Source organism: Myotis myotis, unplaced genomic scaffold (assembly GCF_014108235.1).
Source record: "Myotis myotis isolate mMyoMyo1 unplaced genomic scaffold, mMyoMyo1.p scaffold_m19_p_3, whole genome shotgun sequence".
Taxonomy (NCBI): domain Eukaryota; kingdom Metazoa; phylum Chordata; class Mammalia; order Chiroptera; family Vespertilionidae; genus Myotis; species Myotis myotis.
In genome coordinates, this window is record NW_023416335.1 from 193,169,786 (window position 1) to 193,187,968 (window position 18,183).

Below are 18,183 nucleotides of genomic sequence, written 5' to 3' on the forward strand. Positions count from 1 at the left end.
CTCCTGGCTTGTATTCTAGTTAGCTGACTCTAGTGGGGTTGGGGATGTCTAGGACAGAGGGATCAAGGTCACCCTTGGATTGAATCCTCTAATATTCTTCCCAGCTGCATGATGCTGAAGGTGTCCTGGAAGTGGGTACAGCCACAGGCATGTCCCTGTTGGGCTGTATTATGAGGCAATTGGGTGTAAGATGAAGAAGTCTCCAGACCTAATCTTTATTTACCCCCATCCTCCCACACACCACTGAGGGGAGGAAAAGTTTCCTTGGTTTGTCCTCAGTACTGGATCTTATTCCCAAACAGATATACAGTTTTCTCCCCTTTGTATGTTTATATATCTAATTGCTAAATACTGTAATTTAAGCATAGGGTTGTACTAAAGTAAGATGTGTCAAGAAACTGAGTTCTGTATTTAGATACTGAGAATACCCACTTTAAGTCAAGTAGAGGTCTTGTCCTGTTGATTTAGAATCTCTCTTGAGTTCCTAGATGTAAGACCTCGAGGGTGAGAGGACACCTCGTATTTGAAGGAGGCTGTGAATAGGCAAAGGACACAGGATGGGATTTGACATTTATAAAACACTCTGGGTTTGACTGATTGCTGTCATTCTTTCATTCAACCTTCTTAGAGGACCTGAAACTATAGGGTATTGTTCTAGGTACTGAGGTGGGGATAGGATCACATAAGCTGCCAGCATATAAAAATGCTTACCAGTTCATGGCGTCCAAGGCCTATCTGGGTCTTAGGGATTCTACCTCCACTGTCTCTGAGAATCAATAGCTGGAAGGACCCTACCCCATCCAGATGTGCATGGGAAGGTGGTAGAGTGGGTACTAAGCAGTCTTTGCTTCTTCTCCATTAAAATTCCTAGTTTCACATTTCTCCTTTTGATTGATGTTCATATTTTCTGAAGACTAACTTCTTTTGGGGATGATTGAATACCCCACAGCCCCTGAATTGGACTTACGTGCATTTATGATTTAATCCCCTGGACCTAAGAATCCCCTGGGTTCTTATTTAATAGCTGAATACTTACAAACCCTGATTGATTTCAATGCCCAGTGTGGCAGGACTAGGGTGTCACCTTCCTGTTTCTCAGCCTGCAGGAAGGAGGAGTGCAGAAGGGAGTCCCCACCCTCATGTCCCCCACACCGGACACCGACCCTTCGGAAGACCCAGTGCTGTGATGAGTATGAGTGTGCTTGTAACTGTGTCAACTCTACAGTGACCTGCCCTCTGGGGTACTTGTCCTCGGCCATCACCAATGACTGTGGCTGCACCACAATCACCTGCCTTCCTGACAAGGTAGGGGCTGCTCAGCTGTGGCTGGGATGATGGCAAACATCTGCTTCTTATGGAAGATTTGCCTTCCTGCCCAAACCAAGTGCTATATGGTTGGTGGGTGAGCAGTCAACATTCTATCTCAGCCTAATGGAAATTTAGTTAGCCCAGGAGGTATTTATAGAGAACCTACTGTGGCTAGTGCTGAGGTTACAAATAAGGTATAAGACATGGTCTGGCCTTTAAAGAGATTTCCTTAGGTTAGCTAAGGAAATAATATGAAGGCATGGATTATTTACAGACAAGTTAATAGTTGACTCATTTGTTAATTGCTATCAATTCATCCATCTATCTATCCTTTTTTCCTTCCTTCCTTCCTTCCTTCCTTCCTTCCTTCCTTCCTTCCTTCCTTCCTCCTCTCTCTCCTCCTCCTTCCTCCTCCTCTCTCCTCCTCCTTCCTTCCTTCCTTCCTTCCTTCCTTCCTTCCTTCCTTCCTTCCTTCCTTCCTTCCTTCTTTCCTATAATTACTGAGCAACTACTCTGTTCTACCAGAACTGGTACTGTATTAGGTGTTATGGGAGAAATGTAAGATGTAGTCAACTTATGGTCTTGCTAGTATATATAAGACAATATTCTATTAACTGAATACAACAAAGTATCAACAGATGGTACAGATACTAAATGCACATAGCAGTCATAGGGAGGAGGTCCACCAAGAAGAGTTATGAAAGATAATTGGCAGAACTTGAGATGAACCATTAATTACAGTAGGAAGATCTGAGAAGATTTTCAGCTGCTGAACTATTGAGGGTAAGTCCTGCAATGAATGCCAAAGAGAAGTCACAGTTACCTTTCCCTGGACTCTATTAGGGCTAGAGCACACACTCATTTTCCCAGAATGCTCTAGACCTCTGGTCCCTTCTGGATTCTCTTCTAGCTCAAGATTTCTAAGTGCCTAGGTTCTGGAGGAGCAGGAGCAGGTCCAGTTTTCATGCTTATTAAAATCTACTTTATAAGCATCCCTGCATGTAGGCAGACACCATGTTGGTTTTATTTATTGCTATATTCTCAGAGCAACCTAGAGCAACTTCCAACACATAGTAGATACTTTCTAAACTCTTGTTTAAATGAACTGAATGAGTTCACTCACAGAAACCTTGTGTCTACAGGTGTGTGTCCACCGAGGCACTGTCTACCCTATTGGACAGCTATGGGAGGAGGGCTGTGATATATGCACCTGCACAGACATGGAGGATGCTGTGATGGGCCTGCGTGTGGCTCAGTGCTCCCAGAAGCCCTGTGAAGAAAGCTGCCAGTTGGTAAGACGCACAGAGAGACTAGGCACTGTGTGGAACACTCAGGGTATGGAAGTAGGGGAGAGCATCCCAGGCAGAGGCAAAAAGCCCCTTTAGTAAACTCTCATTCAAGACCAGAATGATGGGGGAGGGGAGGTGAACTGGGGAAAAGAAAGAAGCATCAAGAAAGGATTGCAATGTCATCCTTCTGTGATTCAGGTAATCCTTGCCTAATGGATGTTGTATGTTGTATGGTCTTGAGTCCAGAGAGCAATGGAGTTGGTTTGAACAGAGGTGTGGATTAAATGCCTAGAAAAGAGGACTTGATTATTTTCCTATCTCGTCCCTCATCAGACATTACTTGGGCTATCCCTAGAACAGATAAACGTTCTGAATTTTCTGAGATTATTCCAGTTTTAATGTCCTATAGTGTTTCCACAAAGATTGGTGATTTTTCAGACTGTGTTATAATTTCAGGTACAAAAACATGATTAGTCTTCCCCAATCAGTTTTAAATTCTCATTGTAGTTTATCCCTAAGGTTTCTCTGTATTTTGGGGGGACTCTTTTTTGAACATTTAAGATTAATAAGACCCTAGAAAAATGAAGCACTCATGTGCAGGGAGAATTGGGGATCAAATTCTGCTTGCTGGTTTAATGCTATTTTTATTATTACTGTAGTATTATCCATAGATAATGATGATAAAAGAAGAGTAACACATCTTGTGGTTGCTTCTGTAAATGTTAACAGCAGAGAAAACAGTGCTCTTGATGCTGTTTTGGAAATGTGTGGCTTGGTGATGAAAGGGAGGGACTATGAGTAAATCCAGAAATAGGTAGTCCATTCAGCTCATCTGCTGCACTACCTGCAATGATGTACTGAGGAGAAGCAGAGTTGCTAGGCAACTTTGAGAGAGGATGATGCTATGGTATCCAGGTGTGTCTTATGGGAATGCTAAGTTTTGGAAACCTGTTGGTCCCCCTCTCCTCCCATAGGCTATGGAGGCTATCAGAATAACTTGCTATCAAGTAAAGAAAGTACTGTTTAGAGGCCATTTTTATAAAATTTGCACCCAATATATTTCGTGTTTCAGTAGGGAGTTTTGGTTGCAAAGAACAGAATCTACTCAAGTTAGCCAAAATAAAACTCTCAGGAATGAAGTACAGGATATATAAATTGGCATACAACATTTCTCTCCCATATCCCATGAGCCCCACCCCTGTCTCTGCTCCTCTCTGCCCATCTGCTCCAGTTCTTCATTGCAGGTCAACTTTCTCTGGGAAGAAGTTTTGCTTTCTCATAAATCTTATTTGCACATGGCTTTATTGCATCTGGCTTCAACTCAGCATGACTTTTTAGATCCAGGGCCATCCCTGTCCAGTGTGACTTGCTCAGTCTTTGTGTTCAATAGATTGACTTTTCAAGGAGAAAATTTATGGACTTAGCTCATCCCATGGATATGATCCTCTGTCCAGTCCCCAGTCTAGTCCAGTTAGCTGTTGGGGAGGGTGCAGGTTATATGGTAGAAACTTGTCTATCTAGAGCAGTGGTCCTCAACCTTCTGGCCCTTTAAATACAGTTTCTCATATTGTGACCCAACCATAAAATTATTTTCGTTGCTACTTCATAACTGTAATGTTGCTACTGTTATGAATTGTAATGTAAATATCTGATATGCAGGATGGTCTTAGGCGACCCCTGTGTAAGGGTCGTTCAACTGCCAAAGGGGTCGCGACCCACAGGTTGAGAACTGCTGATTTAGAGGCTGTGGTGCTGGAGGCAATTTCAAAAAGAAAATGGGTACAGAGGTCAGGTGAATGAGTGGAGGAGGAAACATTTCTAGAACACTTGACCAGATGATTGCTGTAGAGAATTGAGTGTCTTGTCTTAAAGACTGAATGTTCACACCTTCTAGGGAGGAGAAGGAGGTTTATGTTAAAGCTGAAGGCATGTGGGAGGCTGGGCTTTGATCTGTACGATGTCTTGAGTTGAGGTGGGAGCTTCAGTGAATTGTGATGGTTTTAGACTTCATTCTTCAAAGAGGGAGGTATCAGCTCTGGTCTGACTCCAGAGACATTTGGGCTCACTTACCTGAATTCATTTGTTGTCTAGGTTGTGACAAAAACAAAACAAAAACAAACAAGGAAACATTACCCTCTGATTCTTTCTTTCTGAAGCCACAGTCTGGAGAAATATACTTTCCTCAACCACCTCATTAGTTCTCTACTGTTCATGTCAGAAAAATTAGGTAGAGCAAGCAAAGGGTAAGGCTGGCTTCCCAAAGAATATTACAGGTATGCCTACATGCCTATGGCCTTGCTTCCATGTTAATGGCAAGAGGAATTTCCCCTCTGTCATATAAACTTTAGAGAAGATTTTCTTTGAAGGCTTATGATCACCTGATTCCACACTTTTAGACTCCAGAATCAGACTAAATCATGGCATTAGGAACTGTGTCCGAGGAACTGAATGTAATGCATTATATTTTATTCACCCTCATGATACTCCTCCAGAAGGAAGAAGAGGCAAGGCTGTTCTTCCCACTTATCAGATAGAAAGCAGAGCACTAGCACAGGGAACAAGGTTGGCCATAGATCTACAGCTCCTTTAAAGCCAGTAGAACTGGGTTGTCTTGACTTCTAGTCCAGGGCCCCTTCTGTGAGGCTGATACACTGGCAATGCCAGCATTTTAAGGGAATTTAAGATTCAGCAAAGAGACAAGGGACCAATGCTCCATGCCTCTCACCATCATTTCAGCAATGTTAACCGTGTTTAAAGGATTGTGCTGCTAAATATATTAGGAATCTATTTTTCATTGGCATCTGTCTTTAGATTGGCTAGATATTAGACCTGCTTATTTCCATTCTTAATTGGGAAACCAAGGAAACAGGATTGAGAAGGAAGTAAGGAGAAGGGTCTGAGATGTATATTTTGAACAGATATAAGGTAGAGGATTTAGACGGGTATGGGGAAAGAAAGAGAGATGAGAATATTGGATGAACCCTGGTTGTGCAGCAGGAAAATGGGAATGCTGGAGGTGGAGGGGAATCTCAAAAAGATGGCAGCCAGGAAATTTGGAGACATGACTAGGAGAACCTGAGCATGAGAAGTTGGTGGGGTTTTGGGAGCAAGGCATCTGTCCTGGTAGTCATTCATAGTATCGACAGTGTGTCCTCCCATATTGGGAGGCAGCAGAAAACAGGAAGAACACACTAATCCAGGTCACTTGGCACTCTTAGAGAGGCGCATAAGAGTGATGTTGGGTCCCTGAAGGTATTGATGATTCTTTCGTGCTCTGTGAGTCTTTTATGGCAGCTTGTATATTCTGCCTTAGAGTGGAGGGTGTCTAGATTGTATCATTCTAATTTGTTGGCTTCTCCAAAGTACCTAGTACGTCATAGATGCATAATAAATTATTAGAATCTCAGATGATAAAACACTGGGGACAACTCACTGGGCACCTCTGTGACATGGGTCAGGATGTAAGTGGGCCCCATGGAGATGGTATGATGTTGAGCCAAGTCTCTGGAGTGCTTGTGTTCCCCCAGAGAGGCACCAGCTAGCCCAACATCAAGTGCTGTGTGCATCTTCTGGCTTGGTCCTGCGTGTGAGTGTGCGAAGCAGGCCTGGCCTCCTCACCCATCCTGAACAGCTGCGAGCATTCCTTCTCTTTTAAGAACAGAGCTTCAAGATAAAGCCCAGTCCTGGGGTCTGTCCCCTGGACTCCTGAGATACCACACATGTCAGTGTTTTGCCTATTCTTTGTACATTGCTTCAGAGTTTTCAGTGGACAGTTTCAATCCAAATTCCCAAAGCTTTGGCCAGATTAGAAGACCATTAAGAGGCAAGGTGAGCTAGTAAACTTCCAGGATGCTGGTCTCCCTCGCAGGCATTCTAGGGAAGGTTGGTCTCTGATGCTCTTATCTCACTGTGCCCTATAAACTACATCAAGTAACTACTTGGGGCAATCTAACTCTGCACATTGGTGAGAGGTCTTGGGATCAAGGCATTCATCTTATGTAGGTATTTTGCCCTATTAGAGCAGAGACTAGTTCTCAAGCATCTTGGATATTCTCCCCCAGTCAATGAAGTGCCCTAGATTTGGTCATGATAAAGATCAGGTCAGGTAGCTGTTGCTGAGTCAACTCTGGGCTGTGTTTAATACTTTTCATGAACTGGATGTTGGTCTCAAAGTGGAAGCTTTAAGAGGGCAGGATTATGCCTTTTCAGCTGGTGAAACTGAGTCACTATCTTAGTGACTCAATGGTTGATGCCTCCTAGCCACTTCTTAGCATAGTTCTGAGGCTGGTGGATGACAGAGATGAAACCGTTCCGGCCAGCAGTGTCTCTATAAAACCCCAGGGCTCAGTACACCTGTGGAGCAATAAGCACACTCATGTCTCTGCTGCTGGCCTGACCTCACTCTCTGCTCCTTGTGTTTTTTCCAGGGCTTCACTTATGTCCTACATGAAGGCGAATGCTGTGGAAGGTGCCTGCCATCTGCCTGTGAGGTGGTGATTGGCTCACCACGGGGGGACTCCCAGACGTACTGGAAGGATGTAGGTTGGGGCCTCAGGATGGGTTGTCTATTCTGTAGCTTAGTGCTGGCCTTGGTTCACCTATAAAATCAGAGCTCATCCCCTGCCCTTTGCTTTCCTTGCAGGAGGTTAATTAGCTGCTGGTGTTACCCAGACATCAACTGGGTTGCCTTGCCCCTTAGGAACTAGTTAAGATGGCCTCAGGCTTCCCATTTCATTGATTTTGGGAGAAGCTCAATTCCCTCTCTAAGAGTTCTGTGAATGCCTAGGGAATTTATGTCAGTGAATCTGAGGTCCTGCTTCCCCTGAGTGGTTGGTATAGGGATGGCCTCACCACCCTTCATGTGCCATGGGCCTGCCACCCCACCAAACCCACAGGCTGAGTTGCTATTCAGCCCCACACCAACCCTGACAGGCTCCTCCGACTTCTTCATGAGTTCCATTGTACACATTTCTATCACAGAGAAGCAAACACTATTCTGTTCCCTACGTCCCCGAGCTATTTCTGTAACCCTGGCTGTAGCACAAGTTTGACATGCTTGCTATAGTGTATTGCAATGTTGGGCTTTACCTGGTGGATGAGACTGAGATGTTAACCCAGGGCATGATTGAAGAGCCCAGACCAGTTCCCTGAGGGAACAGTGCACTCCCCTTGGGACTCTGTGTTCTAACTACAGGTTGGCTCTCACTGGGCCTCCCCGGAGAACCCCTGCCTCATCAATGAGTGTGTCCGAGTAAAGGAGGAGGTCTTTGTGCAACAGAGGAATGTCTCCTGCCCCCAGCTGGATGTCCCCACTTGCCCTGTGGGCTTCCAGCTGAGCTGTGCGAGCTCAGAGTGCTGCCCCACCTGCCACTGTGGTAAGGCACCCTATCTAGGGACCCACCTTCCGGCCTGGGTTTCCAGGAAGGGCTCCTGAATTCTTTGCTTTCTTAGCAACTCGGGGAAATGGGCAGGATCAAAATCTTCCCATCTGTTCCTAATGCTTTTGTGACAAAGCAAATAAGATGAGAGAAATAGAACCATTTCCTGAAGGTCATAATGGTGCTCAGTGATGGCTTATACCACTATCTCATGTCACGGGCATGGCAACCCTGGTTGGTGGGGACTGCTACTGCTTCCACCAGCTCACGGGAGTTAGTGAGCTGTGGGGCTGGGGTTGGACCTTCATTTCTCTGACTCTAGAAACCACCTTTGTGATTATTCATGGTATTGCCTCTGCTAGGGAAGGTATTCCAATGTCCACCCCCTCCCTACAAACAAACAGCAACAGGAACAAACAGCTCGCTACCACCTGCTCTGAATTCTTTGTATGATTTTATCTTGTGACTTAAAGTTCCCGGAGTAGAATTGCATTCTTCATAAATCCAAAGATTCTCCCACTCACCCCTTCCATGTGAATCACTGAAACATGTGCCTTCCCTACCAGGATGCTCAGGGGTCTTCTCATTGAGGGCTGGGTGCTGGGCAACAGGCAGCCTGCCTCTCCTCGCCAGACCTGGGGGAAGTGAGGCCACTATGGCTCTGGCAGTAGGACCCACAGTGCCTGGAGGTGGAATGTAGCGAAGGGCAGATGTAGGAGAGAGGCCCAGATGGAGGAGAAAGCCCTGAAGGGATCAGCTGTGTGCAGGGCAGGGGTGGCCAGGGTATTCTGTACTCTCACACCTGCACTTCTCTCTCCCCAGAGCCTGTGCAGGCCTGCATGCTCAATGGCACCATCATTGGGGTAAGCTGTTGCCTTCTTCTCCAGGGCCAGTTGGTGGGGCAGAAGTGGGGGTGCTGTGGGAAGGGTGGGCCACTCAGTCATTCTAATGTGGAAATGAGAGAAACTGGGAGACCTACCCCCAATGCACGCTCATTGCCTCCAGGGCTTCCCAGCATCCTGGAGCCTGGCCTCAGCGGTCTTCCTAACTCTCTAGGGTCTGGGCACCCGGTCTGGCACTCATCTCCCAGCCCCACTTCAGGCCCATGAGCATTTCTAATGCGTACAGAGAAGTGCTCTGCAGTCATTGTGCACATTTCAACGTATCCCCCACTCCCACTGCCCGGCCCCCTCTCTGGCATGGAAGCCCTCACTCTTACCATTGCCACACTTGAGGTGGGAAGGCAGGGAAGGGAGTGGGCCACTGGAGACAGCAAGAGGGTCAGGGTGATGGCTCAGGGCAGCTATGGGAGGCTCCCCCCATAAGGAAACCGTTTATGGGGCTGAGGTGAGAGGGGAAGTCAGGGGTTTGGGGTGCTGGGAGGCCTGACCGTGGTGACTCTGATTCCAGCCTGGAAAGAGTATGATGATTGACGTGTGCACGACTTGCCACTGCACCGCCCAGGTGGGGATCATCTCCGGATTCAAGCTGGAGTGCAGCAAGACCACCTGTACGGCCTGCCCCGAGGTGAGAGGGTCGTCGAGGACCTAGGGGGTGGGCTGAATACTCGTGGGCCCAAGCCATGGGACCTCACTGGGGTTTTAAAATAAATTTTCCTTATTTTCTGATTGTGGGCAATATTTGACACCTGTCATGGAGAGCCCAAGTCACCCACCCACCCACCCACATTTCCCCTCTCAGAAATTACAGTTTAGTTTTGTGCATTTTAAACACTTTCTTTTTGTGTGTTTAAAATAAGCACAATATTTGCAAGGCTTGTGATGCCATATTTACAGTTCTGTATTTTCTTTTACACATTTAAAAAACCATCATTACCATTTTTGAGAACACTAAAGGTTAATTAGCCAGCAAATATTCATCAGACACCTACTCTGTGCAAGTTTATACACCATCTTCTTTGGAAAAGATGTGCCACAACCTTCGCTTTTATTATGGGACATTGAGGCGGTTTAAAATATTTACCCTGTTTGCGCTAGGTCACAATGACTGTGTGCTCTCAGTCCCTCCTGAGGGTGGATTCGGAGTAAATGCGTCATTGCTGGTTTGGGAGATGACAACCAGCATTTTATTGTTTTCATTATGACTCTTAGCCCCACGTCACAGAGCTGGACGCTCAGGAGGATGCTTCGGCTTCTTCCCCAAACCGCCCGCTGTGCCTGGGGTCCTGCTGTTTTAGAGACCACACGTGGTCAGGGGAGTTTCTTGGGAGCCAGATGCAGGGAACACAGTAACAGCTCTTTCAGATGGTGCACAGGGAAGGCTTCTCTCTTCAACTTTGCAAGGCAGCAGGAGGGGTCTGGGGCCGAGTCTGGAGGAGACCTCCCTGAGAGGAGCAGCACAGAGGGGGAGACATCAGGAGTGGTTAGGGATGAGGGACACTCATACGGTTGCTTTATATGCTCTCGAGGACAAGAGAGTGTTCTGCATCTGTGTTCTTCATGGCACTTGGCATAGTGTCATACTCAGAATAGGGGCTTAATACATTTATGTGGAGTAGACACAGCTATTTTTGATAGAATGGTTTAAAGAGGACATTCCTGCCTCAATTAGAAGCCCACTAAGAGTGGGAGAGCGGGTTTTTACTATTAAAAAAAGCACAGTTGATGTTTTAGGGGTGTGTGTTTATGTGTGTGTGAGTGTGTGTGTGTGTGTGTGTGTGTAACAACCCCCTAGAATAGAACTGGGCTTGAATATGAATGAAAGACTGATGTCTGGAGTTTGTGGCTTCCCTTTTACCTTGGATGTCCATTGAACTACCTACCATCAGTGCAGCAAGAGATCCACACCAAGGCTGTCCTCAGGTTTTCTGGAGGGTGAGCTTGTGAACTCTCAAACTGCGCCCTCTGGTGGTCAGAAGATGGCATGGTACCCTCCTCTGCATTCAAATCCAATCTAGATAGAGGTTCTAAATCAGCGGTTCTCAACCTGTGGGTCGAGACCCCTTTGGGGGTTGAACGACCCTTTCACAGGAGTCGCCTAAGACCATCAGAAAACACATATATAATTACATATTGTTTCTATGATTAATCACTATACTTTAATTATGTTCAATTTGTAACAATGAAATTGGGGGTCACCACAATATGAGGAACTGTATTAAAGGGTCACAGCATTAGGAAGGTTGAGAACCACTGTTCTAAATACATATTTTTAAAATTCCCGACCCCTTTGGTTTGTGTACTATTCCTCCTTCCTTCCAATATTCTGATATATGTCCAGGGCAGTAGACTGACCTCCTCCCTCTTGAAACCCCTAGGTTAGCCCTCTTTCTATGTATCTCTTAACCTGCACCAAAACTGGCCTCAGTTGCCCCCATTCTAGCTCAGCATCCTTCACTGGTTTTATTGCCCTTCTCTGCAATGGAAGGCCTCAGGGAGGCCTCCTGCAGGTGGGGGAGCTATGGTGAATTAGGCTGAGGCAGTTCTGCTTGAACTGCCTACATCAGACTAAAGTGTTAGTGTCAGCAGAGAAGTGAGTCCTTCATTTCCTCCCAGGGGAGACAGTGTTTGCACCGAAAAGACCAGCAGCAGGTGGTTTGTGCTGTTGGGTGGTAGGCAGGAAGCTTGACTGATGAACTTTCAGGGAAAGTGTGAGGAAGAGAGGTCACCCTGACATGGAACGCCGAGAAGGCATCCGGCGGGGCATGACCGTGAGCTGACCTTGAGCAAGGGATCGAATGTGGAATAGAGGATTCTCCAGGAAGCAGAATGGGGAACAGATGGGCAGAAGCAGGAGTTAGAAATGGACAGCAGGGCTCCCACAAGCCCTGGTGCAGCTGCGTTCGGCTTCCAGGGCAGCAGACAAACCAGTTTACTCCCTCAAGTGAATTCTGCTATACCCCCTCTCCTCCTCCTGGCCCTCTTGCCCAACTCCACACCCCAGGTCTAAAATCACTTCCCCCTCCTATTACCCTGCATTCTTTCTGCCTCTTCCTCCTGTTCTTTCTTCTCCCATAACACCCTTTCTTTCCCCTTATTCCTGGCTGAACTGTGCCCTCTGCCTCTCTGTGTGTGGATTTTGCCCTCATGGCCCCTGTCCCCTTCACAGGGTGGCTACCCTCCTCCTTTGTCCTCACCCCCTCACTTCTCCTGTAAAGATTTTATCCAATTACCTCTCCCTGGGCCTGACTGAGCAAAGGGCATTTCCTATTTCTCCTCCTAACGTCCACTGTAAGATGCTCAGATCCAAGCTCCGGCGTGTAAGATGCTCAGATCCAAGCTCCGGCGATATCCTGCCCGACTTAAGCCCCATTTAGTAGTGACCACGTAGATACTCCTCCAGTGGGCCCTCCTCCTCCTGGCTGGAACCACTCCCATGTGCTCATAATGTTTGTTCCAACTCTTTCTTCCTTTTCCATTTACTTCATCCCTACACCTTCCCGGAAGAGTGCATTTTTGAAAACACAGTTTAAAGCTCACCAGTGAAAGACGACCTGGGGGCCTCCAACCCCCACAGTGACCTTCCCAGGGGAGTGTGTGGCCTGACCCAATTGCCCTCATTTGTTCTGAGTTCTGTCCTCACCAGCTTTCTCTCTGGCCTATTCCCTGGGGATACATTGAGTGCAGAAGCTTGACTCAGGAGTAGCAAATTGTTTAAATTCATTTCTTTTTTTTTTTTTTTAAATATTTTATTGATTTTTCACAGAGAAGAAGGGAGAGGGATAGAGAGCCAGAAACATCGACGAGAGTGATCAATCAGCTGCCTCCTGCACGCCCCCCAGTGGGGACGTGCCCGCAACCAAGGCACATGCCCCCGACCGGAATCGAACCCGGGACCCCTGAGTCCGCAGGCCAACGCTCCATCCACTGAGCCAAACCAGTCCGGCTAAATTCATTTCTGAGTGAGCTTGCCCATTCTTAACTCTTCCTGCTGGTTCAGAGCATCAGCCCTTGTGCTGTGAAAAGGGACTGGTGAGGAGGGACTAGGTCTTCTGTTTGGGGCTCCAAATTGATCTGCTGGAGATTCATGTTAGAGAAACCCCAGGGCCCCAGTGGAGGGATATCTAAGGGTGGCAAAATAAGAAAAATAATAACAACATAGATGGCTTCCCACTTAACTAAATTTATTCTTAAAAAAATTGAGATTGTTCCTTTTTTTTTTTTGGAGTGGTGGGGAGAGTTAAAAGAGCTTCAATTTGAAGACAATGATGAGACAGCTGAGGGTAGCTTTTTATTTTATTAACTTTGTTTAAAGTACTCTTCCTTTGCAAAATAAAAAGTTGGTTATCCTATGTTGTCTTCCAAATTTGGGGGCATTTTTTGCCAGATAGTGAAATCAAGTTGTCCAGAAGCTGCTGCTTTTTCCAAAGCAGATATACATGAAGGCCTCTCACTTTAAGCCTCTATCAAGGTTCTTGCTCAACTCATCGCAAAATAATTTATCTCTTATGTAGAAGTGAACCATGTGACAACCATAGGACATAGTATGGGTAAGAGAGTACCTATATGAGATGGTATATTATTCAATCAAGTTACTTCTATACAAGAGATAAATTGTTATTACTTTGCGTTAAACAGTAAATTGTCTTTTACAGAGTTTAAGAAAATAACTAAAAATGGTATTTTGTATTTACCTACATATTTATGATATAGGAGTGGCTGCTAAGAGTCAGGTGCTGGGAGACCAGGATGAACAGCATAGACATAGTTTGAAATTTGCATGTCTCTCATAGAGAACAAAATATTAAACAAATGGTAATTTCAAATTGTGTTAAGTGTTATAAAGTGTGTGTATGTGTGTGTGTGTATGTATTTTGTATTTTGGGAAACTTCTCTGAGAAACGATACTTAAAATGATTACTAAGGGATGAGAAAAGGCTACTTATTTATTTATTTTAATATATATATTTTTATTGATTTCAGAGAGGAAGGGAGAGGGAAAGGGAGAGGGAGATAGAAACATCAATGATGAGAGAGAATCATTGATCAGCTGCCTCCTGCATGCCCCACACTGGGGATCGAGCCTGCAACCCAGGTATGTGCTCTTGACCAGAATGGAACCTGGGACCCTTAAGCCCACAGACCGACACTCTGTCCACTGAGCCAAACCAGCAGAGAGAGAAAAGGCTCTTTATACAAAGTGTGGGGAAGAGCACTCCAGGCAGAGAAAACATCACCCACAAAGGCCCTCGAGTGAGAAGGAGGTGGCCATGTTCATGGACCAAGAAGATGCACAGGGTTGGATTGTCAAGAGCAAGGGGATGGTGGTATAAGATAAGGTCAGAAAATTAGGAAAGGCTGATGTCAGGCCTTACAGGACATGCTAAGGAGATTAGATTTTATTATAAATGCAATGGGAAGCCATAGACGGTCTTAATTTTAATGAGATATAATTTACCTATAATAAACAGCACATATAGTAAGTATATAGTTTGTTGAAGTTTGATAAGTGTATAAACCTGCGTAGCCACTAAAATAGTAATATGAAGAAATACAGCTAAAAGGCTTTTAGAGGAGATACAATAAACTTGATTCAACCAGGAGACAGAAAAGAATTAATAGTAGACTAAGTAACAGAGAAGACAACAGATGAATAGCAAAATGGTGGATTTAAACCTAACCATATGGATAATTACGTTAAATGTAAATGGTCAAAACAAAATCAAATCCCAATTAAAAATTGAGATTGTCAGACTTGGATAAAAAAGCAAGACCCAACTAATGTGCTGTTTACAAGAGATGCACTTCCAATTTAAAGAGACAGACAGGTTGAAAGTCAAAGGATGGGAAAGATATCCCAGGAAAACAGTAGGAGCAAGAAAGCTAAGATGGGTATATTAATACCAAACAAAATAGATTTTAAGTTGAGGAATGCTACCAAAACAAAGAAGGTAATTTCATAATGATAAAAGAGTAGGTTCATTAGAAGATATAAGAATCCTAAATTTGTATGCATACAAATACACGAAGCAAAAATTAACAGAACTAGGGGGAGAAATATGCCTATCCACAATTTTAGTTGGTAATTTTAATGTATTTCTCCCAGTAACTGATAGAATAAGTAGGGGGAAATCAATAAGGATATAGAAGATTTGGAAAACTATGTGAACTAACGTGCCCTAATTGAAAATGATAGACCACTATATTGTAAAACTGTAGAGTACACATTTTTTCAAACACACAGGGAATTTCCACCTATCTTGCCCAAATTCTGGGCCAAAAATTTCAAATCATATAAACTGTATGCTATGACCACCATAAAATGAATAGAAATTAGTATAAACAAGGTAATATAAATACCCCCCCCCCCATATTTGGAAATAAAATATTTTTAAATAATCCATGAATCAAAGAAGAAATCACAAATGAAAATAGAAAATATTTTGATATAGAGATAATAGTGGCTCTTCTAGAGACTCCAATATATATTCTTCACTCATGGTAGTCTACCTTGATTTAATAATATACCATTTCATGTATATTATCTTTTACCCATACTTTGTGCTATGGCAGTGATGGCGAACCTATGACACGCGTGTCAGAGGTGACACGCGAACTCATTTTTTTGGTTGATTTTTCTTTGTTAAATAGCATTTAAATATATAAAATAAATATCAAAAATATAAGTCTTTGTTTTACTATGGTTGCAAATATCAAAAAATTTCTATATGTGACACGGCACCAGAGTTAAGTTAGGGTTTTTCAAAATGCTGACATGCAGAGCTCAGAAGGTTCGCCATCACTGTGCTATGGTTTGACATGGTTTATTTCTACATAAGAGATAAATTGTTATTATTTTGCTTTAAACAGTAAATTGTCTTTTATAGAATTTAAGAAAAAACTAAAAATGGTATTTTATATTTATCTACATATTTATAATTTCCAGTGCACTTCCTTCGTGTATATCTGAAATTCCATGTTATATTATATCCCTTCAGCTTGAAAAAGAACTTCTTTTAGCATTTCTTTTAGTGTGAGCCAAATGGCATTTCATTTCTCAGATTTCATTGATCTGAAACATCTTTATTTTGCCTTCATTTACTGAGTATAGAATTCTAGGTTGAAAGTTTTTTATTTTATCACTTTAAATATGTTGTTTCATTTCTTCTGGCTTGTATTGTTTCTGATGGCAAGCTAGTTGCCATTTTTATTTTTATTTTCCTGTGTGCATCGCCCAACCTTTTCCTACTGGCTGACTTTAACAGTTTTCTCTACATTTTCCCTACTTTGGATTCATGGAGATTCCTGGATCGGTGACTTGATTTTTTAAATCAATTTTGGGAAAAATTTCAGCTATTATTTAATTTTTTTTGTTTCATTTTTTCTCTCCTGTCTTTCTGGAACTATGATTACATGTATATTATACCACTTGATACTGTTCTGCTGGTTATCGGGGCTCTGTATATTTTTTTCAAACTTTTTTCCTCCCTGTTCTTTAGTTTGGACAATTTCTATTGATCAGTATTAAAATTTACTGATCCTTTCTTTTCTACAGTTAATCCAATCTGGTGAGATTTTTTTGTTTGTTTTGTTTTTTAATTAGGTAACTATATTTCTAGTTCTAGGGTTTCCTTTTTTTTTTTTTTTTTAAGTTTCCAGGTTGTTCCTAAATTCCCCATCTCTTTTCTCTATTATATTCATTTTTCCTTTAGACTCTAACATATTTATTATAGTTATTTTAAAGTTTCTGTCTGCTGATTGCAATATGAAGGTCATTTGTGTGTCTGTTTCTATCGAGTAATTTTTTTAAAAATATATTTTATTGATATTTTACAGAGAGGAAGGGAGAGAGATAGAGAGTTAGAAACATCGATGAGAGAGAAACATCGACCAGCTGCCTCCTGCACATCTCCTACTGGGGATGTGCCCGCAACCCAGGTACATGCCCTTGACCAGAATCGAACCTGGGACCTTTCAGTCCGCAAGCTGACGCTCTATCCACTGAGCCAAACCGGTTTCTGCTAGCGAGTAATTTTTCTCTTAAACGTGGGTCATTTCCTGCCCCTCCACCCCAGTTCCTTTGCTTGAAATGTTTTACTGTGAATTAGACATTGGTGGGAGATATGTGAAGAGGCTCTTAATTCTGCTATTTCCGCTGATGAATGTTAAATTAGCTTCTAACTTAGATTATTGGTGGTTCACCTTGAATTAGAATTAAAGGAGGCTAGATTTTAAACTATATTAGGGACAGTCTATTTCATTATTTCTCTTGATCCAAGGGTGACATAGTTCTTATATGACATATGTCTGAGTTCTGAAACATAGTGCTTAATCCTAAGGTCTGGCTCTTTTGAGATGTCAATGAAAACATGAGGTGTTTGACTAGTCCCCAGCTTGGTGGGATTCAGACTGCAAACCCTGGCTCTTCTGTGCTGTGTGGAGCTGAAATTTCTGCTCAGGTCTTTAAGTTTCCACCTGTTGTTTTGTCCTTGGACTCCTCTTAGGCTCCTCTGTGTATATATAATTTAGAGCAGAGGTTCTCAACCTGTGGGTCGCGACCCCTTTGGGGGTCGAACGACCCTTTCACAGGGGTCGCCTAAGACCATCGGAAAACACAAATATAATTACATATTGTTTTTGTGATCAATCTGTATGCTTTATTTATGTTCAATTCGTAACAATGAAATTGGGTGTCACCACAACATGAGGAACTGTATTAAAGGGTCGCGGCATTAGGAAGGTTGAGAACCACTGATTTAGAGGTTAACCAAGGATTTGAAGGGAATTTATATGCAGATTAGGGGGCTTCTTTTTTTGACTTCCCCTTTTTTGAGTTTTCCCCCTTATTCTGGGAGTTTCAAACACTGTCCTCTGACTCTTCAGGCAAATACAACTACAGTTTTCTTCTCAGGTTCCAACCATCCAGTGCCGTGCAGATTGCTCTCATGGGAAAAGCCATTTAAACATGATTCTTGTCCATTATGGTTCCCTCTTTCAAGGATCAAATAACCTATGGTTTATTGCTGATTTGGCCATCCAGTGTCTTTGAATAATTGTTTTAAATATGTTGTTAATCATTTAAGTTGTTATCTGCAGGAGAGTCAGTCCAATATAAGTCACTCGGCCATTATTAGAACCAGAACTCCATTGGGGGTTTTTAAGCAAAAGAGTAACATGACTAGACTTTTATTTTAAGAAGGCCATTCTAGCAAATGTGTGGAGACCTGTAGTAGGGACAAGAATAAAGGCAGGAAGATAAATTAAGACTATTATCAGAATCCAGTGGTCAATGATGATTGCTTAGACCAG

General features: G+C 43.5%; 1 protein-coding gene across 2 annotated transcripts in view; it reads left to right on the forward strand.

Annotated features, from left to right (window-relative positions):
• Positions 1 to 18,183, forward strand: part of VWF (von Willebrand factor) — a 119,333-nt gene that overhangs the window by 94,650 nt on the left and 6,500 nt on the right. The window contains exons 42-47 of one of the 2 annotated variants that reach the window (XM_036298336.1): positions 1,100 to 1,305; positions 2,451 to 2,600; positions 7,025 to 7,135; positions 7,792 to 7,972; positions 8,798 to 8,838; positions 9,386 to 9,502. In XM_036298336.1, coding sequence (XP_036154229.1) covers positions 1,100 to 1,305; positions 2,451 to 2,600; positions 7,025 to 7,135; positions 7,792 to 7,972; positions 8,798 to 8,838; positions 9,386 to 9,502 — 806 coding nt within the window. The remainder of the gene's footprint in view (positions 1 to 1,099; positions 1,306 to 2,450; positions 2,601 to 7,024; positions 7,136 to 7,791; positions 7,973 to 8,797; positions 8,839 to 9,385; positions 9,503 to 18,183) is intronic. The other variant, XR_004965910.1, reaches the window with a different exon arrangement.